This window comes from Lepisosteus platostomus, chromosome 1 (genome assembly GCF_059453375.1).
Source record: "Lepisosteus platostomus isolate fLepPlt1 chromosome 1, fLepPlt1.hap1, whole genome shotgun sequence".
In the NCBI taxonomy this organism is placed as follows: domain Eukaryota; kingdom Metazoa; phylum Chordata; class Actinopteri; order Semionotiformes; family Lepisosteidae; genus Lepisosteus; species Lepisosteus platostomus.
This window is the reverse complement of record NC_142611.1, coordinates 5,419,627-5,443,811: the sequence shown is the minus strand read 5'-3', so window position 1 is coordinate 5,443,811 and position 24,185 is coordinate 5,419,627. Positions and strand designations below refer to the sequence as shown.

Here is a 24,185-nt window from a genome sequence, read left to right as displayed (position 1 = left end):
CAAATAGTACACAAGGTACCAATTAAAAACTTAAATCTCTACTAATTAATTTTATGGTGGGTGATTGAATTTATGTATGCTTTTGAGCATCAACAACAATATAATATATATATATAAGTACAGACATTTTTTTGCCATTCGCTGTGCTGGTGTGGAAATAAAATAAATTTGAATTTGCGTGAACTGGTAAATATGATAGCTCTTTATGCCTTTTCCCCCGTGCAACAGAGTAACACCTGCATTCGTTTTTCGTTGCTTTAAAAATACATAGTAAGGATTTGTAAGTTATGTTCTTTCCTAGTATTGCAGAATTTTCTGTTATCCTTTTGAAACTCACGCTTAGTTTTTTAGCGAGTAAGTTAAGCAATTAAGTACGTAATGTAAAAAAGTCAGTTTTTACCTAGTCTAATTTGAGCTTTGAGTTTTCCGTGTTTAATTATCTGAGCTTTTTTAAATAACATTTAATACAATTTACATGTCTGTTCGTGTCGTTTTATTTGCATTCAGAAACACACTGCATTGATGTGACCTTAAGTCTGTAAATCCCTTATGTAGTGTAAATTACTACAACAAAGTCCATGTGACTTATAGACTGGATAATTGCCAGTCTGCTCGGATGAGCCTATATTAGGAATCAGCTCAATGAGATGTAAGTGCAGGTCCAGAGATGCACTTCTTGAGTTTGGCAGGAAGATAAGCCTTCACTCCAAATGCAGGTCAAGTGTTTGAGTTCAGTAGTTTTATGGACAATAGAAAGCAGATGTTCAGCAAAGTTGTTACTGAGATGATTGGATACTACGGTTCAGTGAAGAGCAAGAGCCAATAGCATTAGGGCAGTGGAGTCAGAGAGGGACCCAGGTGGCTGGAGAGACTTCCACACCACTTTCAACACTAGCAATGCAAGAATTCTGACTTAAAGGCACATGGAAAAAAACATGCAAAAAACCTCACCAAAAGAAGATTCAAAGGAGGCATACAGTGTAGACTACCAGCCTGAGAAAGCTTTGGTATATTTTTTTAATGGAATAGCAGAATTAGCACATAACGATTTAGTCTGGAGTTGCCCCTCATTTAAGGCTTGGTTTTCGATTAAATCCTGAAATCCTGTTACATGCCAGCTTGACTGAGCCCCTTCTTCTTTAGGCAAGCTAAAACTTCCACATCATCTCAAAGGAGAGTTAGAGCCAAACTGCTGGAGCACTGTCTCTCACTATCAACACTGCAAGTTCGCATCAGAGCCCAGATGTGGCTTCACATTGATCATGATTTTATGTTAAAAGTTTCAAAGACCATGGCAGTCTCCCAGTTGTGCACCGTTTCTTACAAAACCCCAGTGTGCTATGTAAGCACCTTGCAAGCATACAGTTTGATCTAGATTTCCTGGACTTTCTGAGAGCAGGCACAAGTACATCCTCCACCCTGACTCTGAACATCAGTGCCCCCCAAGGCTGTGTGCTCCTCTACTCCTTATTCACCCAGGACTGCGGCGCCAGGAACAAAGCAGCTTCATCATTAAGTTTGCGGACAATACAATGACCTTCGGCTTGATCACAAACGGTGATGAGGAAGTACTGTGGAAATGCTGACAGCATGGTGCCAGGACAACAACCTCTCTCTGAACACCAGTAAAACTAAGGAGTTGATTGTGGACTACAGGAAGCATCGAGGAACAGACCACGCACCCATTCACATCAGCGGTTCTGCAGTGGAGAGAGTCAACGGTTTCAAATTCTTAGGTGTCAACATCACAGACGATCTAACCTGGACCCACCACACCAACCTCGTAGTCAAGACAGCACAGCAGTGCCTATTCTTTCTCCGCTGACTAAAGAAGTTCTGCATGCCATCACTCATCCTTTCCAATTTACAGTCTTATCAAGCTGCATCACTGCCTGGTTTGGTAACTCCTCCGCCCGAGAGTGCAAGGTGCTCCAGAGGGTGGTGAAACTGGCACAAAACACTACCGGCTGCGTGCTACTGAAAATCGAGGCAGTAAGACTGCTAAGCAGCCAACCACAGCAGACACCTGCAATTACCCAACAACTGCTGGTGAATAGGCAACCATTTGAACTGATAGGGTGCACCGGCGCCCTCCTGTCACTTTGCACTCTCAGGACACGTACAAACAGCGCTAAATACCTCCTATCCTTGTGTTACATTCGTACAATCTGTAACTGCATTGTAAATAGCAGTTGTATAATTTATCATATCATAATCCTAATCTAATCCCTATAAATTCCTTTCCTTCTACTCTTCTATCCCTCTTAATGAGTTTGTGGACAAAGCATTTCATTGCTGACAACACCACTGTATGCTGTACTGTTCTTGCATTGATAAATAAACTTTGATTGATTGAGTTTTTAATTATGTTTGTAGCACATGTAACATGTTTACTGATAAGCAAGACCACAAATATGTGCAGCAGTTGTGGGAATTTTATTTGAACTATTTTTCATCTACTGTACATAAGGTACTGTGTTAGGAGTCATATTGAATGATGAATTTATATGTACTGTACATACATAATATGAAGATAAAACAAAGAACGCAACCAATATGCCAACCAGTACTAAAGAAAACAACATCTTTGGAGGCTGTACTAAGTCAGCACAGTTTTGCTTGCTTCACAGCCAGCAGAGTCAAACGAGGCAAGACATCACAGTCAAACACAGTCTGTCAATGATAGGTCAAGATCTTGGAATCCACGTGCCATGGCACCTCACCAAGATCAATGGGGAGGTCAAAGTTTTATCGTCTGACCAAGAGTGAGCAATACAGAATTCCACTTGCAGTGACAGCCTGACTGCACACACTACATTGATGATGTCCAAGAACCTTTCCTGAAACTTTTTGTTTTGCGCATTGTAATGTGACAAATTTCCTGCAGGACAACATACATCTTCATATAACATCCTTGTGTAACAATGGCTTTCTTGCAAGGTGTCAATATAACAACTAGGTTGTGGACGCACTTCTTGCAAGACCTAAACCTCATTGGACATTTGTGAAATGAGTTAGGATGACCTGTGGGATCAAAGTATCAGGGGGCAATGAACATGCTTGGAAACACATGATATCAAAACACGTGTCAAGGATAACAACTTAAATCTTGAGATTGATAGTGATGAATAATGAATTATACTCATCCCATAATCATCTGGTTTATCGGTTCTTCATTCCCACGCAAGAAGAGAGAGAAACCTCTGACTGGATATGTCGGAGCAGTGCCCAATCCTCTTCTGCTGGCCTGGCGCTGCCAGTCAGGGGAAAAGCGAGTGACTTCACCGAAAGCTTTGCAGCTTTGCGCTGCAAGACAGTTCTCCAGGAAGGACCTCTTTATTAACACTGAGCTGAACTAGGCTTGGTGAAATTCATGCACAGAGTTTAACTCTGGTCCAGGTGAGTGAAAGGGGTGGGGAGAAACTTGGTCTGCTCCCTGGTGTAGCTGATACTTCTGAAGGAAAGTGTATACGGGTCAGTTGATGAAAACCCAAATGTAGTAAAGCAGGTGATCACATGGAACAGTGGCTGGGTAGCTAGTCACAAGGATTCGCTGTGTAGAGAGCACCTTGGGCAGAATTCTTTGTATGGGCTTGCTCTTAACCTTCACCTGTTCGTCTTGGACAAACGTTTAAGTCCTGAGGCAGTCTCCTGGTTTTGTTGTCAGCTCGCCAAGCTGTGATTGAGAGCAGACAGAACAAGCCGTGCTGTATCTTTTAAACCAGGAAATCATGGTTAATTGGTGATTGGTTGTCATATCGTGGTGTGTAGGCTTTCTTTGCACCCTACAGGTTCCACATTGGTTGGTCATTCTTCGGGGTATTGACTGTGTCCTCTGACCCGTGGTTTTACTAAAGAGAATCTCCCTTCATGGGTACCAGACTGAGAGGCTCCATGTTGGATGTTCATCATTCAGGGAGATTAAGAATGGTCCAGTTGACAATATCCTGATTTGTATCACTTGGATATGCTGCTCATTAGAAAGGGCCCATCTCCTCTGAATTCTTGCAAACTTCAGTCCATGAGGCTGCTCTGTAGTCAAAGCCACAGAGAGGCCTTTTAAAAACAATATTTAATTTTTAGTTTATTGATAAGCATTGCTTGCTACTACAGTACTCTACAAAATAAAGATTATCATCACAGTTGAATGTAAATTGTACATTAAAACAAGGGAAATAGTTATGAATGAATGCATTTTTCTGTAGATCTGTTTGGGAAACAATAAAAACAAGTGAAAGAATGCCAGATACATCTCATGAAGCTATAGGAATGTCACATGCATTAGTGCACTTTCAAGTAGGTCACAAACTTTTCAGTGGAGTACAAGAGGATAAAAAAGGTTAAAATCACAGTACACATCTGGTTAGAACTGCAGTGTAGACTTTAACTGAAATGTGCTGACAAAACTCTTTATTATCTCTACTTTTCTTTATCTTTCATTCTGTCCCATGTAAGTTGCATTTAGCCATTTGTTTTATCTGTTGCTGTGGTTGAGCTGAAAACACATCTCGATTATTTTTGTACATACTATATTTGCATGTTTAACTAGCACAAACATAATATCAGTGCAAATTACATGTGCAGTTATAGGAACAAGTAAAGGTTTACTCCATGCTGAAAAGAGAAGAAAAGAAACATAAAGTTTTGGCTGTGGAGCCTTCTTCAGGTGTCGGGTGTCTTTTTCAGGTGACACCTGAAGAAGGCTCCACATCCGAAACATTGTCTTTTTTTTCTCCTTTCTGCATAGAATAAACCTTTACTTGTTCCTTTGCAGCCTATGCATGCTGACGCAGCTACCTACTTGACCTATGCAGTTATATTTGCATTTTGCAATCCACCTTGTGATTTCTATAGTAGACAGCATGTACTGTGCAGTACATAGCTTGGCTTCTGGTTTGTTCAAACTAATTTTATTTTGACACATACATATAAAAATACAAAATGTATGATTATCTAATTTTATTGCAGAAACAAATAACTAGACAGTGAATATCCTGAAGAGAAAATCCTGAGAGGAGATGTTACAATTCTAAAGCTGCTTTAAGTTCAACAATTAGGTATACAATAGCACTATTTTAGTCACCAGTTTTTACCAGTGAATTCAGTAAATTCTGCTTATCTCACGCAGGATTGGTTTCAGTCCTCAGCTTGAAGTAAACTCAGTTTTTCTATCATGATGCTTTATCTAGTGGTTTACTTACATAGAAAGTATTGAATTAATGCATGTCCAGGAGTTAAAAGAATAATTGTTTGCATGCAAGAAAAAGACTGTGTTCAAAGAGGGTGTTAAGGGAAACAGGTAAAGCGTGTTAAAAAACCGAAACAAAGAGAAACTAAACTGTAGTCCAGCAATGTCAATTCAAGTACTTAGTGCTTCACTAAGGCACTGTAAAAGTGTTTCCTCTCATTAAATACCATTACAATTGTCTCTTTTTAAGAGCTACAGTAGAAAGCAGTCATGACTGACATACAGTATGCCATTTTCATTTTTTGACCTATATTTGAAGTTTTCAATTTATCATTTTTTTGGGGTACAAATTTCTTTCAGTGTGTATCCCTTATACAACTACCCTTTTTCCCTCATGTGTCATTTTTGCAACAATTTGCAATTTACAGTATAGTTTTTTAATTAAAACTAAGTAGATATTCTATTAGTTTTTCTGTATAGTGCATTTTTATTTGACATTAATAAACATTTGTAGATTTACAGAACAGTAGTAATGAATAAGATTATTCCTATATACAGTAACAGGTAAATGATGTACTGTAGGATTAAAGTGAGAGTATGAACACAGATGTAATAAAGTATGTGTATTTATAAATGCTTTAGTAACATTCTTCTGTTTCTCAGTTTATAGTAAATTGATCAATAACAGAATATCTTATAAAACCTTATAATGCAACTAAATCATACCTAGATTTCAGATTTTCATGATAAGAGGATAGAAATAAAATATTTTGTTTAGGGCAACCATGGCTACAATCTCCAGTCATATTCAGAATGTATCACTGATGTTGAAGTACCAGGTATTCAAGCAAGATTAATGATCCTTTGACTTAAGCTCCTGAGCAAGCAGAACAGCACAGTGGAGCTTAGCTTGTTGACACTGTACTAATGTTTGAAACACAACTCCAGGTTTTAAAAAATATATGTTTGATGATGAAACAAATAGTTAATACTAATAATATTGTGAAATAATAATGGGTATGAATGGAATCATATTTTTGTACTGTTGGTCCAATTTATAAGAATTTTAAAAAGAACAGGAACTTGTAAACCTAAAACAGCCTTCATAATACATCTGAAATGACTTTAAGTATGCTAGTGAAAAGAGTAATTTTTTATCTCATCTTTTTAATCTCCTCAGAGTAAGTTACCGGTACATAAGCTGTAACCACATTTATCTTGATTATCTTACTAGGGTTTTGTACACGTTGCAAGAAGGCTACAAATAAGTGTGTTTTAGTGCGTCAGTAGAAAGTTCTGTTTAGCTCATATCTGTGTCTGAAAAGACAGAAAAGAAAGAAAGACAGAAAATTTTAAAATTGACATTGCTTCTCTTTTTTTATGGATCGAACCTAAATTTAAAGCTTCGAGGTTTAGTGATAGGAGTAATAGAAATTCAGTTATGCTTTATATTTATATTTATTTTTATATTTATATTATATCCAAACCATTTTACACATAGAGGGGGTCATGTCATCCACTGATGAAGTGCAGCAGCCATTTTGGGCCTGGAGCTCCACTAGATTGCAGACCAGAGGGGAAAGTAAAAAAATGGCTCTAGTAATTGATTTAAGGGAGAACATCAGCAAGCTGCATTGTACAAACCTAGAAATTTATTTTTGCCAGAATACCAGGGATAACTGTTTCAAAAAGTGCAACAGGCTTTTCAAAGACTAAGAAGTCTTCGGTTTAACATCTCATGTGAAGGATAGAACTACTGAATTCACTAATAACAATGCTTTGCTCTGCAGTACAGTAGGATCTTCTCATAACAAGGAAGATAATATATTATTTGAGGGATTTCAGTTTTCCTTACACGCACTGGAATAGACCAATTGGGAGTGCAAGTTTGAGATTGAAATAGTTTATGTGGTGAGTGATACATTTTTGCCGAGCTTTTCAGAGTACTAACAAGGGAAACAGCCTCTTTGATCTTATCTTTTCAAGTAACTCAGTTTGCGTAAGACAAGTAGATATAAGAGATGTACTGGTAAAGTGTGGCAACGTTCTGAATTTTGACATACATTTAAAAAACAAACAGGCAGAGTCTAAAGGAGTGGTTTATTGTTTTAGAAAGATAGATTATAATAACTCATGAGAAATAGGGTAAATTAGATTAATCACACTGGAAACATGGTAGAAGAAACTCAGGAACAATTTGTACTAAAGGTGAACAAATCAGGAAATGACTGGCTTATTGGGTTTGGTATATCGCTAAGCAAATGCTTTATAGAGTCTCATAAAGTGACAAAGATAAGGCACAGCACAGAGTACACTGAGCTACAAACACGAGCCAAAAGCTACAGTATATCAGTTGTATCTATATCAGCCACAACTAATAACTAGTCTTTTTTTTTCAGTATTATAACAGCAAAGATCAATTGAGGAAGAAGGAAGTGAAGTATCTAAAAAATGCAAATGGATCAGTTTTAGAAGATGTCTGGGAAAAGGTTATTTTTCAAAGAAATACATAAAGGAAGAAATTGATCATGTGCTAGAGGTAAAAAGACAGTCCCACTCAGTTCTAAACAGCACATAATGCTTTGCAAAAGCAATCAAACCCTTCCAATGGTGTCGCATGGGAAATTCTAAAATAATACCTGCACATTTTTTTAAATGAGTCTTTTAGTCCAAATTTGAGTGCTCAGACTGAAGAATTCTAAAAATGAGATAAGCTACAGAAAAACCTAAAAAAACTTGATTATTATTTCATTGCATATGTATTCAAACTTATGAACACGGTATTTGGTGGAAGAACATTTGGCTGAAATCATAGCTACAAGTCCTTTAGGGTAAATCTTTACCAATTTTGCAAAATGGCCCGGTGCAATTTTATCCCATTTAAGAAGTGGTGCCTTTCACTTCTTAATGATCAGCTTCACCATGCTCAAAGTGATATCACCATGCTCAAAGTGTTATTAAGAGAAATTATTTTGTATCCTTTTTCTGATCTTTGTCTTTATACAACTATAACCATGAGTTATTTGTAATGTCCCTTAGCTTTTATGGTTAAATCTTTGCTTAAAAGTCTCTAAGAGACATATCAGAGATATAGTAGGTGTATTTTTTTCTGAAATAATATGAACCATTATTATTGCACACCACTAAACTAATTGCTTGGCTTTTTAAATTAATTTGTACAGCTAACTTAATTTAGCTTTGTCACAGCAAATGGTCTGAAAATGTTCACAGTCTTGATTTTTCCATTTTTATTTCATATAGTTTCTTTGATTTTTTATTTGAATGTGTAAGGAATGTTAGGTAGATAAGAAATATTATTTGCTACTTTAAATTGTTAGGACCACAAGCCAAAAAAATCCTTTTTCAAGGCTCTGTATCAGAAGAAGGTGTGTTGGACCAAATATTATTTTCCTACTTGTTCTCATTATTAGAGTGCTCACTAGGACATTTTATATGCCTCTAACAGCAAATGATGTACCTACTAAATATAAGAATGAACACCCAAGGATAGGGTAACTGTTATGAGGAGAAGTTACACTGAATTATTGTATGAATATTAATTAGTTCTTTGTCATATCACAGCACCAGAGGAAACTGAACAGTGTGTTTTTCATTCCTTCTTAGTAGGATGTACCTATTGGTTGAAAATTGCAATTGCAATATCTATTCATGAAAAACCACAGGGACAAAACACAGGCAGGCAATTAGAGACCAATTAGTTTCACTCAATTACATCTGAAGCATGGAAGAAGTATAAAATAAATTAGAATAACAACTTTGAGAGAACTTTATGAAAAGCCTCCTGAAAATATAATTATACTTTATTATATGCTCTGTATCCATTACTGTTGTGGTTTGTTCAAAGAACTCTTAATTGCTTAGTTATGCAAAACCTACAGTGCTTTTTTTTCTAAATTCATAGTGGTGAACCCCTGAAAACCTGCTGTCATACAGATTATTCCTATAGGTTAGTTCTAATGATCATTTCCATAACCAAAAATGTGATAGAAGTAAATACTTGGTTCAGTTTTGTACGCTTTTGACGGACAGGTATTACATCAGCACATTTCCAGTAATGGGTGTTACACTGTCAGTTTCTTTCTTGATAAACACCTTTCTGAAACATTAATCTTATATACTGTATTAGCAATTTCCCTCTCATAGACAAAAGTTTTCCATTTTCATTTCTGAGACACTTTCTATAATCCTTTTTTATTCTTGGTTGTTCTGAAAACAAAACATATTTATTTTAGCCTCCTTAGCTTTACATGGAATGTGAAAATAAGGGACACTTTTAATTAAAAACAAAAATGCAAAATACAGCCTTTCTGGAAAAGTTACAATATCTATTGCAAAACATACTTTAAGGCTTGTGATTCATGACAAAAGTATTTGTTTTTTCTCTATTTGTGTCCTTTTTTGCTTTTGTGGCTTCTTTCACATGTTGAATGAGTGTGTTACTTCTTGTTGGAGAAATCTGGGACCATTCTTTCCTGAATATTTCCTTAATCATAGACAATCTGAGCCCAAAATGGTCAGATAAACAGCTTCTTCTCAGGTTTCTCCAAAAACATTTCTGATTGGATTGAGGTCATGTGAGGTCACTCATAGAGAATACAGTAGCTTTAAATTCTTCATGAATTCCAGAGGTAACTTGGCTGTCATCTTTTTGGCATGTTGGAAGATAAGCCTTCTGCCAAGAAGCCTTTAAGCAGATGGTATCGTATATTGGAGGAAGGTTTGATAAGTGGTTGCATGTTCAAAGGTTTTCTTAATTAAGGTTTTCTGTGTCTTTTTCCAAGTACACTACAACAAAGTGTTTGAAGATTTTTTTTTATTTTAGTATGACCAGAACATTTTATGGTGAAATAATTTGAAAAATAATTATAATAAAATAATTATTGCTCATATTTCTTAACAAATGATATATACTGTGCTTTGTGAATATTAATGTTATTTAAAACCTGCGTTAAAAAAAAACATGTACTGTTTGAAATCTGATCTTTGAGGCATCTCTGGACAGTTTATTATTTTTAGTTGTTCAGTTAATTTTCTTACTCAAACATGTAACTTATTAACTGCTGCTTTAACACCTAGCTTACTTTATACAGTATTGCAAATCAAAATCAATTATCCACTGATCCACAGTTCTTTTTTTGTTTATAATCAGGAATGGTATTTAAGAGGATAAGCAATAATGAACAATACTCACCTTTTCTAGAACAAATTTTAAAGATAAAAATAATGAGATTGATCTGCATAAAAGATCCTTTATTAAAATTATTTACAGTAGATGTACATGAAGATTTGACAGAACCACTGTAAACACACAGAACGGCTTCATCTGTTGATGTTGTGCATTGTAAAGTCACAAATGACCTGGCACGTCCAATTTCATTAAGTAAAGTACATCGATATTTACTTGTATTCATGCATAATATTTAATAATCTTTATACAAATAAATACATAAATTAGTTTGAAGAATCTACATCAAAATATTTTATGTCTGCAGGTAATTCATGGAGATGTTTAGGTAATTGTAGTGAAATGTTTTGAAAGTTGACATTATTAAAATCTATCAAAATCTGTTGTTTTAAGGAATGTTGTTAGAGCACTGATATGTTAATCAAATAATTTGTTTGGTTTGTACCATTGGCAGCACACTAGGTATTTCATTGGAATGTAAATGTGTTGCATTTTAAAAACTGTACTGGATTGTACATCGGCAGCTTTATTTAAACAGTGGTTTCCTGTTATCACATAGAATATGATATATAGAAGAGAATACCTCAGTTTGCATTGAAAAAAAAAACGTTTTGGTTGCTGTGAAGTTATTTTTACACTGTAGATTTTCCTGGTAAGTCAGGCATTGTATCAAATAGTACCGAACAATCGCATGATAAAAATATAATTTCCTACCTGTTCCTCGTGTTTCTCATTTCCACATCAGATTAAATTTATTTACAATATTTAAATTTGGCACTATTAAAGTTACAGTATTATCAGCATTGTTGCACATAGAAATGACTGTGAAGGAGAAGTGAATTAACCTGTCGCCTGTTGAAAAGTGATGCGTCTACAACAGCTCATCACGTAATTATATTTAAGTCTAACAGGTTGCAGTCTTTCAGTATAGACAGAAATAAAATAAATATTTTTTTTCCATATTTGTTTTTAAATAGTCTAGTAATAGTACAATTATGGCATACATTGGAATATTTCTGTGATAAAGGTTGTAAGATTATTTTCTTATATTCAAATGCAAAGATGTCTCGTAACAAAAATATATACTGTACCACATTCAGGCTAAAATGTCTGTTCAAAAATTAATAGAATATAATAAAATAGAATAAATGAACAAATTTGCACGATTATAATATTTACCTACAGTATAAAACCATAGGTGGGTTTTCAATAATTTCAAGTCATTAATGACCCCTTTAATTGTCAATTTATCACAAATAGTTCTCCCTAAAACAGGGATTTATGGGAACAATGAGCTATTTATTTCAAAATAGTGATGACTAGAAACAAAACAAGGTTTGACAGGTACCGCAAGGACTCCATCCAGCTGAAGAAGATCAGTTGTAACTAAATCACTACATTTTAAAGCAAGAACATATTGTTTTGATGCCCACAAATTCAAGCCTGAGGCCCAAGAACACACAAAATGATTTGGCACACTCTGGAATAGCATCTCAGTATGAGATCAGTGCAATATTTTCTGTGCAAAACAGGGCAGTAACATACTGTGAGCCAAGTTTTTTTTTTTCTCATGAGAATACTCCAAACTAATTGCATTCAAAATGCCAAAATATACGTCTTGGAAAATTCTTTCAGAACATCTTCATGGCCTTCGAAAACTGAAATTAAATTGTTTAGAAACAAGCAGTGTGATATGTTCAAAGTGTGTGTATACATGTAAATGTACCAAAATATGGAGGTGACAGTATTTCTGATTGTTATCAAAGGATTATATGCTGATCCAATAACAAAGTCTTCATTTCAGGGCGATGATAAGAATGCAATACACACAGCCTACACAACAACTGAGGATCTCACAGACATACAGTTCCAGTTGAAATGTTACCAGTATAGCAAAATCTGAAATGAGTCATAGCTGATAGGAAGCCCACCAATTGTAATCTCTTCTAAGTTGTTTGCCTTGGGTAGTAACAAACTCACAAGACAGGTTTCGACATCTGACCAACACACCAAAAACAAAAAAAACATTTCTATGCGGAGAAATACTATGTTCTATGTTCTGAGAATACATTTACCTATGTATGCAATGCTGATCTGATCATTTAATTTACATTGGATTTATAGAATTGGATTTTGTCCGATATGCTTATTATTTAGTAAAGTTAACAATAAACAATGTTTGCTTGTTGATTTTTAAAATATGTACTTTTAATTAATAGACAAGTTTTATTTAATCCAACCAAAATGGCATTTTGAAAAAGGGTATCTACACGGCTTTATTCTTGCTTATTATGATAAACTATTGCTTGTTTTCTTACATTCCCTTACATTATCCAATCCCTCAAATAATCTACAACCCTCAGATTATCCCTTAAATATCTGTTGGCTATCAGAGCGCAATGGCCGGATCTGGATTAAACTGTCACAACCTATTATGACACAACTAAAGTAGTTTCTTGTAAAACAATACAAATCCTGCATGTTTTTTTTTATTCTGCTTATTCGTGTCACGTCTGATTATGCTGAAGGTCAAATACTCATAAAAATTTAATATTTAGGATAACGAGTTTTTGAAGTACTAACTAATTATAACAAAATGCAAACTTATATTGCTTCCTGTTACGTTAATGGAGGGAAAAAAGCATTGGGGTCCACATTAAAGTGATATCTTATTATTTACCTGTGTCATTTCCATCCAGGTACAGTATATAAAACCAATTGACTATTATTTGATTGTTAAATTACTGTATATTACTCAATCAGGAGTACTGTCCAATCCATAATGCAATCTAAAAGACTTTAGTATTAAAAGTTCTTTACATGCACTCAAAACAATTAAGTAATTTAACACGCATGTTGTTACCTCAATCCTGATGCCATGGAACATAGTGCAAGTAGTTTTACAAGGATGTTCAGTATAGACTATTTCGTGTCCATTATTTCAAGAACATGGTAGTTCTCGGCTCTCACAAGGTGCCGCAACAACGATACTTTTTCTTGGGTTTCCTCTAGGAATGTGGTAGGCACTATGCTATTTTTGTTTGAAAGTACTGCTAAGCATTTTAATAAAGAAAATAAACTTTAAAATTAAATAGTAAGACCATGACTTAATTACAGTATGTAAGGACAACTGATGTAAGACTTACTCTTCTGTTATTTCATGACATAAAAAGGATTACATTTCCCGTTGTAAAGGAATTCTCTGCAACTTGAATGTACTAAGAAATAAAATTTGTTTTTGAGTTTTCTCTTGAGATTTCTGATTTTGGTCACACTGTATTATGTATTTTTTAACCTCAGAGAAAAAACAACAACAACAACAACAACAACAAGTGGTAATAGGCACTCTAAGAAAATGATTTTTTGTGAAAACAAAGCTGTTCAATATTGCAGCTACTTTATGAATAAATTAAATGGAATTAAATGCCTATTACCTATTATTGAACCCTATGGTCCAGATCTTATCTGTATGCTTCCATATCTTTTGTAAGCTATTTATTTTTCACCGTTCTTCACTTAATATACAAATTGGCTATAAAATATGAATAATAAAATATGTCTTTGCCTGACAGTGTTTCATAATCTTTTACTTTTTTAAAACAGATGGCGTGTGGCTGATAATATTTTGATATGCTGTAGTCTTCCTTTACAACGGGAGTTGCCTAAGGTGGAAAGAATGATATAGAAGACAATCTTTTCAACTTATCAGTGAAGATTTCCTGAAAGAATGATGGCCACCAAATGCAGTAACAAAAGTCCACAGATAAGACTGATGAAAGAAAAATAAAAACAAGATAAAACAAAAAGAAATCATTTTTTGCGTAAGAGGGATGTGCTGATCTCACTGTGTTGAAAACATGCTACTACTACTAGGAATTATAAGAATAATTAAAAATTAAAAATAAGAATACAGTATTTAACAATTTGAAGTATTTAATATGAAGTGCAAATGTCAAATAGCTAAACCTTCAGATTCTGAGAGTAAAAGATACTGTAGTTCTCTCACACAGCTGAAGTAATGGAGTGTGATGGAAAACAGCTGATTTTAAGGTATGGTATCTTTCTTTTTACCTCACTGAGTTACAAAGCCGATTTTATGTTCTTTTTACGCTTGCCAAACTAAGTGCAGCAGGTGAGCAGGTGATCAACAGCATCATTTATAACACAATTACATAGCCAAAGACATGATAAGATATCACTGAAGAGGTATTTTGAATCTCATTTTAAATTTTTTTATGTTTTTACAGTCAATGAGCTTATATGACATTATCCATAAACTGAAACATCTGCAGCAGATCTGGACATGTACTGTAGCTACATTTCAACATTAAGCAGACACGTCTGTCTTGGTTTTTTGGGTACCCAGACATCAGACAGGTATATCTGCTTGCTATTTTGAAAACTAATATTCCTACTCTATACTGAGACGCATAAATAAAAACAAAACAAATTAGTATTGTCTCTAACTTGCATTCATAATGCCTTTCAGTATTTATATTTTCTTTTATATAGGGACGGGGACATTTCAAATGAGTGATTCTTATTTCAAGGTGTTTTCTGTATGTGTTTACTGTTATCATTAATAGAACTTTTAAAACAGCAAAAATATATATTTCTTCTGTGGAGGTTTCATTCAAATAAGCAAAGATCTCAGTGAGTGCATGTGTACTTGATGTCTGAGTTGCTTTATATCCTATTATTAATTTGACTAGTAAGAGAAACTTTTCCCATTTCAGTTTCACTGTATTTGAAACATCTGAGATGTAGGAGAAATATGGCTTTTTGCAAGTGGACTCTTAAGCTTGTTTTTCCATCATTGTTACAAATGTTGAATAACATTTCTTTTTTTGATTTCTAAAAGTGCTTTAAAATATATAAATGTCATCAAGAATATTCTTTACAGGTGGTATCACAAGTGGTGTATATAAACACTAAAGAGAACATTGGCAGTAAAGCTGTCAGATACACAACGTTGACTGAATTAGAATATAACAGTCCTGGAAATCTTTATGTATCTTTTGTTCTTTGTATCGAATGGAAAACTTGAAGTACATTAAGAACACTACTTCCGCTTCCATTACAGAATTAGAAACCATTGATACCTGTCTAGTTTGGCTTTGCATAGTTCACTTAGTGTCTCAATGGTGTATGACATGGACAGGAGCTGTCTGTACAGGTTTTTTGTGGCTCATTTGCTTGCTTGTTCCGTTTCTTACATGGTATCATAATGGGTTTCTGTACACGTTCTTACTGTTCCGCTGCTGAGGGCTCGGGATTCTGTTCCTACTTTATTGCTTGTGTACGTCCTCGTGTCGGAGGATTTTGTAGAGAACCCAGTAGAAGATGTTAAAAAACAGGAAGGCTAATGGGAAGCCCGCTCGGGATATGGTGTCGATTTTCTTCGCTCTGTCGATGAACAGCTTCCTCATCTCCTCCGGGGTTCTGGCAGCCGGCTGGGGGGAGTTGTTCGGGGTCTTCGGGATGACTCCATCCTTTCCCGCAGTACAAGGGCCCACGCCATAAGCCGCGAAACTGAGTCGGCTTTCTCTCACATCCTCCTCCTGCAGAGAAGGCAAATGGCTTGAGTCATCTTACATACAGTAAATGAGGGTGACAGAACCGATGTGGCTCAATTGGGAAGCTTGTCTTGTGAACCAGTACGGTACTGTATATGCAGAAATGATAATTCCTTAAATTCATATAGAGCTGTTCATCCCGTAGTATCTCAAAGGGCTTTACATTTACTGTAGGTGGGGACCCACTTTATGTCTCACTGAAGTGCAGCCCCCACCCACTGGGGTAACATGCAGTGGCCATTATGCACCAACTGTATGAAAGTATCAGCCCCACTATACAACAGATCAGGTGGAGAAGAGAGAAACTGCTTAACTAAATGTGTGAAGAGGGAACTGTTAGAAGCCCAGTGTGGTTATAACACCTCTGTAAGTACTTTTTTCCTGTAGGTCGTTGAGCAGTAGCCCAGAATGTGGCTTGGCATCAATAACACCTCATTATTTGTCAATAACATTTAATACGTTTTTTTTTGTTGCTTTTCTGTTCACATTTTTAAGGTTTTTATGAAGTACAGCATCTTAATTTTCTAAGAGTTGCCGTGGAAACTTCAGATGTGAAATGATGGAATGCAGATTACAACAGGTTAAATTCAAGGACATTAATCCAATAAACCGGGATTTATTTATACAGTATGAAAACTTAAAAAAAAATAGTAAGGAGAATAATCTAATAATGTAACAAGTTTACCTTGTTATGATTTCTTTTAACTGTTTTCATTCTACAATAAGCCACTTTCCTTGATTAAAAATGCGATGCAGTCTAAGGCACATTCTCTTGTCAGCTGAATTAATTTATTGAATAATGTAAAGCATTGACAAAACCAGGGAGACAAACAGATGTTCCACATCTCATGAATGCACTGTCTGCATTCAGAAATGAGGTGGAGACAGACAATATCAAACAGGATATGAATACATACAAAACAGAATTAATGTCCATACCAGTGAGAGGAACTATGGATGTGTGCCATTGAAAATGATAAAAAAATGAAGACAGAATTCAGTGTGATGGATCAGAACCTTTTAAAGTCATTTAAAGTGTTGAATTCTACAGTATATATGAGAAGGAAATTCAGCTATAAACTCTTTATTTACTAGAACTTCTGCCATAGCTATTTCAGCCATATTAACATCAGAGAAAATATTGTGGATGAGTTTTAGAAGTACGCAGTAGGTAGTACAAATTTCTAACATATATTCTGTAACTGTTTTTGAATAGAGATTACCGTTAAAGCATCATATGTGCTTAGATTCTCATAATGAATCTATTTTCGAATAATCCTGTAGATAAATGAAATAATCTTTGAAGCCTCTTCACTGATAACATCAGAATCTCCTTCTGCAGTGTTTAAACCCATTTGAAACCGATGAAGTGAAGCAGCATCCTTAACACATCAGGAGATTTAGATCTTGTATCTTTAATCATTATCAAGCTAAAAAAAAGTGTTCTGAATCAAGGTGAAGATGCTAAATGACTCATCAGGATTTGCTTAAAAATAAAAAACACTTTCCAGTACGGTTTGTAGTAATATTGTATACCTCACCAGTTTAATTATTGAGAAATCAACGCCAACCTCACATAATCTGCTCTCTCTCCACCTTGTTATTTTTGCCAGTTATGTGCTTTCAGTTATAAAGATGCAGCAATTGAAGTAACAGGATAACATAACATGAAAACAGGCTCATTTACAGGGTACTTTGCTGGCTGCATCATGCAAAGACCTCCCTTCTATATCAGGTCTCCTTTCAAAGGGTGACATGAGTCAAATCACAATTAACCAGTTAAACTGTTTGTGCAGTCTGTAGGCGTTGCTGAGCAAATAAGCAATGCTGCCAGTCATTTTACCGTTTTTCATTGGGGCTTATCTGCAAACTAAAAATACATTCCTCTCAGGCACGGTGAACTCTTCCTTCTGAAGAGACCTTCCAAACATCAGCAGGATACATATTAAATATTAAAAGAAGCTGAGTGGACAAAAGTAATCTAATCAGTAGCACTAAGCAGTTTAATTTTTCTCTAGAAACACAATGAAGAGGAGGAGGGCATTTTTTTCTGTTGGACAGAATAATTAATTCACTTTTTATATAAAGGAATAGTACACAGTATACAGTATAGAGGAAACTACCATAATATCATCCCACATCGGCAGCTACTGGGAAACCATCGAATGCCAATTGATTGATTAGAACATGTCATTAATTCTTCAATGTTCATATAACAAAAGTCTTCAATTTTTTCTTGACAATTTCTGACGATGCCAGCATGAGTCACCACGTAAACAGCAAGGAGGGGTTGGGACGACATGGAAGGGGAATGCCAAGAGCTGGAGCCTTCTACAGAAAAGCACATCGGGACAGAGAAGGGCCGTCTGCTGGGGTTTTTACCCTGCAATCTGAACTGGAGATTTGCGCCAAAGGTCCGTATAGAGGCTCGGCGCTTCTCAAACCATTGCTAAGTCGTAACGGGTCAGCATTTTCATTTCCATCAAGCACCCCCTCAACATTCTTTCATCAAAGCAGAGGAAGACCCCAAAAAAAGAACAGAAAAGGGTTTTCACAAAGGTGATCAAACAGTCACTGTTGTTTTGGTTCAAGGAATTGACTCTCGTTGTGATTGGGCTCTTTTCAAATCTGAGTTTGTTTGGTCATTAAAATATTTTTTTTTTATGTGCTGTATATTGCAGGTGCTTCTCTGAAATATAAAAATCCTACAGATTCTGGAAAGTTTAAAGTAAATAAACTGTTATGGTTAATGCAAGTATGATGAATGAAAAGGGTTAAAAAATTAGTGCTAATCAATACTAAAAATACTTAAAAAATCAATTCTAATTTAACATTATTTGTTGTTTTTAACATAGATTTTTTAAAAGTAGGAATTGGATCCAATTACGTATCTGCATGTGGCCTGTGAAATCAGATAGGCTTCTTGAATGAAAGAATATGGTTTTAATTTTCTCATTGCTTTATGTTTGTGATAACTTGTGTTATATGTTTACCAATAATTAAATTCTGTTACCAGTCTACAATAAATATTTCTTCTTTTGTATCATCTAAACATCAATTAACATACTGTAATCGGCTGTAGCTGAAATGGGGCTTTAGCACATGATAACATTCAGCAAACTGTGAGACTGTTCTCAGAATGGGCTTGGGGAATGAGTTTGTTTTGGACAAACACTCATTTGCTACATTTAAACAAACAAATTAAAACTAACACATTGCATGTTAAAATAAACATGATAATTCTATGAAGTCCATAAACAAAGGGGAAAAGACACACACACACACACACACACACACACACACACACACACACACACACGAAGCTTATTCAGATTAGCTAGCACTTTCTGAAGTTTGGGATTTAAGCAGCTGTTAGTAAAGATACAGTATTTAGAAATATTTAGTAAATTCAGGGGGAAATTACCAAGTATTCAAACTTGGCAGCTCCTCTCTGTATACATTTCAAAAAGGTGCACATACAGTATAGTAATAAATTTGCCGATTTGACAAAATGAGCATGAATTAATGCCAGGTTTAAAAATATGAACAAAATATAATAAGGTTTGCAGACTAAAAACTAAAATGAGGAATAACTGTACTGTCAATAATGTGACTATGGGGAGGATATTAATCCTTAAATCCTTAAAGACTTATACAGTAATTCTTCTTTAATGTATTGGGTGTAATGTATCATACACTGCAATACCATGCTTTCTTCATTTACCGTTAATATTAAAAATTACTCATACAAAATTGGTATGTGTTTGTTTCTTTGTTAGATTTCAAAGAAATGTTTATGGGAAATAATTATTTTTTTGTTTTTAACTCATATATGGATGATTATGCTATGTTTTGTACATTTATTTTGCCTTTTGTGTTTTTGTTATTCTCCAGGATGATCAACATATTCAAACAACTCAAAAAGCAATGCTTTCTTCTGAACACAGCTGAGGATTTCTCACATGTAGGTCAACATGCAATATTAATCATACAAGATATGCAAAAATGCATACTACTCCAATGTGCCTGGACTTCTTGTCTCTTTATACAGTAGCTGTTGCTTTGAATACTCAAAAATATTGGAATAGAATCCAGACCTTTTCTGCAGGGAAGAAAGATGTCATGTTTATTTATATACACTAGGTGGCAGGTTTTTATTGTATTTTTTAATATTAAATTGACAAGAAGTCATTCTGCTTATTTATACTGAGCATTGTGCAATAAATCACATAGAAGCAGCTGAGGATGTTTTCCAAGAACAATTTCCAAAGAATTGGAAAAAAGCTAAGAAATTGACACCCTCTTCTTTTGAGCAGGATACATGATTTAAGGTGTCAATGAAAGCAGATAATTTAAAAAATATATAAAATATAAAAGTCAGAAGAAAAGCAACAGAGGTCACAAAAATGAGAATAGCTACCATTTTCTGGACAGATAAACGTAAAGTCAGAAATTGAGACCTTCAAAACCTAAAGCATCTTAACAGATGTCCAGGTCAAAAGATGTAGCTTTCAAAACAGCAGTAAAGCTGGGCTTTGGCAGACATGGACAGTTGGTTCTGTGTGACAGTGTGACTCTTTCAGTGCTTCTGGGGATTTTGAATCCCTGGATCAGGTCTTGTCAGAGTGTTCTCTTCTCTAGACTAAAAAGGGTCAGTCCCTTGAGCCTGGCAGTGTAGAACATTCTCTAAAGCTCTAAAAGGCATCTGGTTGCTCTTCTCTGGACTGATTCGAGAGCAGCTAAAGCTTGCTATAACCTACAGTAGCGATAAAAAGGGCAAATTATATCCTAAATGAGGTCTTAGTAACAATTAATCCTAATTTTTACATCCCTTGAAAAACTGGAAGACAAGGGTTCTCTTGGGCCCCGGTTGAAGATGATTTTATTTAAAGTGAAACTGTGTGATGTCAGTTTGAGCCACGTCTTGAATTACACAGTATGTGTTTCTCCACAAAGGTTTTACCTTGTTCTTCTTCCTTTTGCGGCGGAACCTCAACAGTTCCTTATGTTGACGGGAGACGAAGTTGACTGCTGCATACTCCAGCAGTGCAGAGAATACGAAGAGTAAGCACACTGCCATCCAGATGTCAATAGCTTTGACATAAGACACCTAAATAAAAAAGACATTCATCAATCACTGTCAGATCCAGAATGCTTTGGATTTCTTGTCAATCTCATAAATCTTTTCCATCATAGTGTATTGAAAGTGTTTTGCTAATCCTAGCATTCTTTCACTTACTGATTAATGATATCTCCAAAGTAATTACTATCTAAAAAAATACAAATATATCTGTATTATATAATATATATGTGTTGTTTATGTGTTATTTATGTGTATGATTTTTGTCATGTGTACATTCAAATAGAAGTTAGTACCACAAACATCTGCAAGTACTGCATGTGTTTCTGCACATTTGCAATACAATTTACAATTACATACAGTGCCCTCCAAATGTCCAAACTGTTATTTTGTTATTTACAGTCAATCAGTTTGTATTTGTGATCATGAAATTAATTCCAAAAATGGCCTTGCATGCCCAGACCATCACATTACTGTACCTCCACCATGCTACAGAATTTAATCTGGAGTACAAACATGAGTCATGTTTTATGAACAGATGAGACCAGGAAAAACCTTCACCAAAGTAAGAAGTGAAAATGGGGAGGTAGAAAGACACTGTAGATGCTACAAATAATACCACCCCATCTGCAAAGCCTGGGCAGGCCTACAGTAGGTACAGTATGCTCTGCTGTCTTGGGTACTGGTTTATTCATCACTATTGATGATATCCTGTAACTAAGCAGAATGAATTCTGAAGTATTCAGAAGTATTTGTTGCTGCTTAAGCAGAAGAAAATGGTTGTGAGCTCAATGGGTCACAGACTTAAAGCAGTTATTGCCTACAAAGAATATGCAACCAAATACTGACTCTTAACCTGAAATTTACTTAAAGTGAATGTCTCCCAATGCAAAGTATTGATGTACTAATGGGGATAAAAAACGTGTAGAATTACCCCCCAAAATGTATGTATATGTAATTTATTGTGGATATTAATCTCATGATCACAACAAAATTATTTGTCTGTAAAGCAAACATAACATTATATAACAGTTTTATATACATGAAATGCCCATAACACTTTTAAATAAGTAGAATAATATTTTTTTTTCACTTTAGTGACTTGCCCTTAAATTGATTGTTTCATACCTTTGGCAGGGATGTTCGTGATCCTGAGCTCTGTGTTGTCATGGTCAGCACAGTTGTGATACCTAAAGCTACTCGAGCTGGGGCTGCATCCATGTTGATCCAAAATGACACCCAGGACAGAATGACGATCAGAAGACTGGGTATGTACATCTGAATAAGGTAGTATCCCATCTGTCTCTCGAGATGAAAGCGTACTTCTATACAGGTGAACTTTCCTGGCATGAGCAAAAAGAATGATCCAAATGTAACATGCCTAAATATTTTAAATGCAGCAGCATCCTGTATAAAAAGAAAGTTTTAACAATCCACTGCCACCTTCTGCATCAGTGGTAAGGATGACTGTGAAATCAAAACTTAAAGATTAGTATTGTTAACACCAGGGGTGGTCATGTCCAGTCCTTGGGGGTGACAAGGTCATTATTTTTTTTAAGCACTAAATTGAACAATTTATTTATCTAAGATGACACATCACCTGTGTGTTTAGGTCTTAATCAGCTGTTAGCTGAATATTTCCTGAAAAACCTGCAGTACCATTGAGGGCTGCAGGTGCCTATGTCCAACTTACACACTCTGACGGTTTGTGTTGATATTCAGAAATCTGTAAGTTTTTATGCAAACTCACAACTCTAGTCTGTAATGTTACTAAATTCCTAACAGAACACTAGCTGAATGTCCAAAAGAAAGAAGTGACACACTGTAAGCATCATGTTTTGTGATTTAATAAACACTGCTGAAAAAATTACTGTAGAAAGCAACAATGCTTGTGGACAAATTCCTCTTTAAACATGTTGCCAAGGGTACTTTTTTGCGATCAAAGTTCATTCCATCAGCCCCAGGTAAAAGTCCCATTCCTGTTCGAACACTTGGGTCAAGGACAAGCATGATTTCACGCATGAACAGCGTGAGCTACAGTATGCCTACCCTCAACCTGAAATATAACTTGACAAGAGGCAATATGATCTGTCAATTGCTCTGAAGAATCTAATGTTTGCAGCATACACTATGCAGTATGCAAAACAATGAAACATAGTGAACTTAATTATACAACATGTATGTCTGTATATACATGTGATTACAGAAATTACAGGATTGTGTATGATGAAAGGTACGATCCTTCTTTTAGTTTGCACGCAACCTTTCAAAAAAGTGCTTCTAGTTCAAATCATCTTTTTGTTTTACAAAACCTAAGCAAACAGAAAATAGTTTTCTCCTGAAAGGCTTTTAATGTTTCCCAAGATTAGTTTTCCCAAGAGATTGTTTTTCTGACTTCTGAAAAGGCCTTTGCTGCTGCCATCAGTTAACACACCAACAACATGCACAGAAAAGCATTAATCTAAAATCTAATTTCCTTCAACCTCTTAACACCGCAATTCAAAAGATTAGAAAGTTAATGCTTCGATATAAGTGCATGGCTTAGTGCACTTACCTCTGCTCTTAACTATAAATGATGTTTTGCAATACGAATAGCAAGATAAAAAATCAGAGCAGGAATCCGAAGAGCAATACATAACTCTCTTTCATTTTACATCATTAGATGCTCTGAAATTTCAAGATTAATCACTGGTTGCATCAGAAGGCTCCACTTCAGTAAGAAGATTCAAGTGTGCATTATTTTAAACATGTCATATGAAATAATAATATGATAAGCATTTTTGTCATCTCGGTTAAAAGCCTTAATCTTTTTAAACATATTTAATTATTGTTTTTGGCATGCATTAAGACAATTCTTACTACAATCAAAAGTGTGCAGTTTTTAACATTTGTTTTAATGCATTTATGTTGAAAAATGTATAATTAAAACTTTCATGTATTTTGTCCTTTTTGAGTCTCATTTTGAACTGGTGATTGAAGACATTGCGTCATTCAAGTGGGTGCAACAAACTGGTGGTGGTGGAGGGGAGCCCCCAGTATCTGTAAAGCCCTCAAGTAGAGTGTGTAAAAAAGTGCTAAGTGCAAGGAATTATTAATATTAAAGATTCTGTGTCTTTTTAATTCTTATTGTTTCTT

The 24,185-nt window shown here is 35.2% G+C and overlaps 1 protein-coding gene and 1 long non-coding RNA gene across 4 annotated transcripts in view; one reads left to right on the top strand and one right to left on the bottom strand.

Moving 5' to 3' along the window:
* LOC148677549 (uncharacterized) overlaps positions 1-24,185 on the top strand; it is a 24,555-nt gene extending 370 nt beyond the window's left edge. Inside the window, exons 1-5 of one of the 2 annotated variants that reach the window (XR_015941528.1) lie at positions 17,730-18,384; positions 19,865-19,934; positions 20,970-21,034; positions 22,188-22,318; positions 23,713-24,185. This is a non-coding gene — a long non-coding RNA (uncharacterized LOC148677549). Of the gene's footprint in view, positions 1-17,729; positions 18,385-19,864; positions 19,935-20,969; positions 21,035-22,187; positions 22,319-23,712 lie in introns of those variants that run through there. The other variant, XR_015941530.1, reaches the window with a different exon arrangement.
* glra3 (glycine receptor, alpha 3) overlaps positions 10,443-24,185 on the bottom strand; it is a 57,791-nt gene continuing 44,048 nt past the window's right edge. The window contains exons 7-10 of one of the 2 annotated variants that reach the window (XM_088646246.1): positions 22,179-22,393; positions 20,934-21,080; positions 18,353-18,472; positions 10,443-15,955 (exon numbers count right to left, since the gene is read on the bottom strand). In XM_088646246.1, the coding sequence (XP_088502372.1) occupies positions 15,683-15,955; positions 18,353-18,472; positions 20,934-21,080; positions 22,179-22,393 (755 nt within the window). In that variant the 3' untranslated portion in view covers positions 10,443-15,682. The remainder of the gene's footprint in view (positions 15,956-18,352; positions 18,473-20,933; positions 21,081-22,178; positions 22,394-24,185) is intronic. The other variant, XM_088646168.1, reaches the window with a different exon arrangement.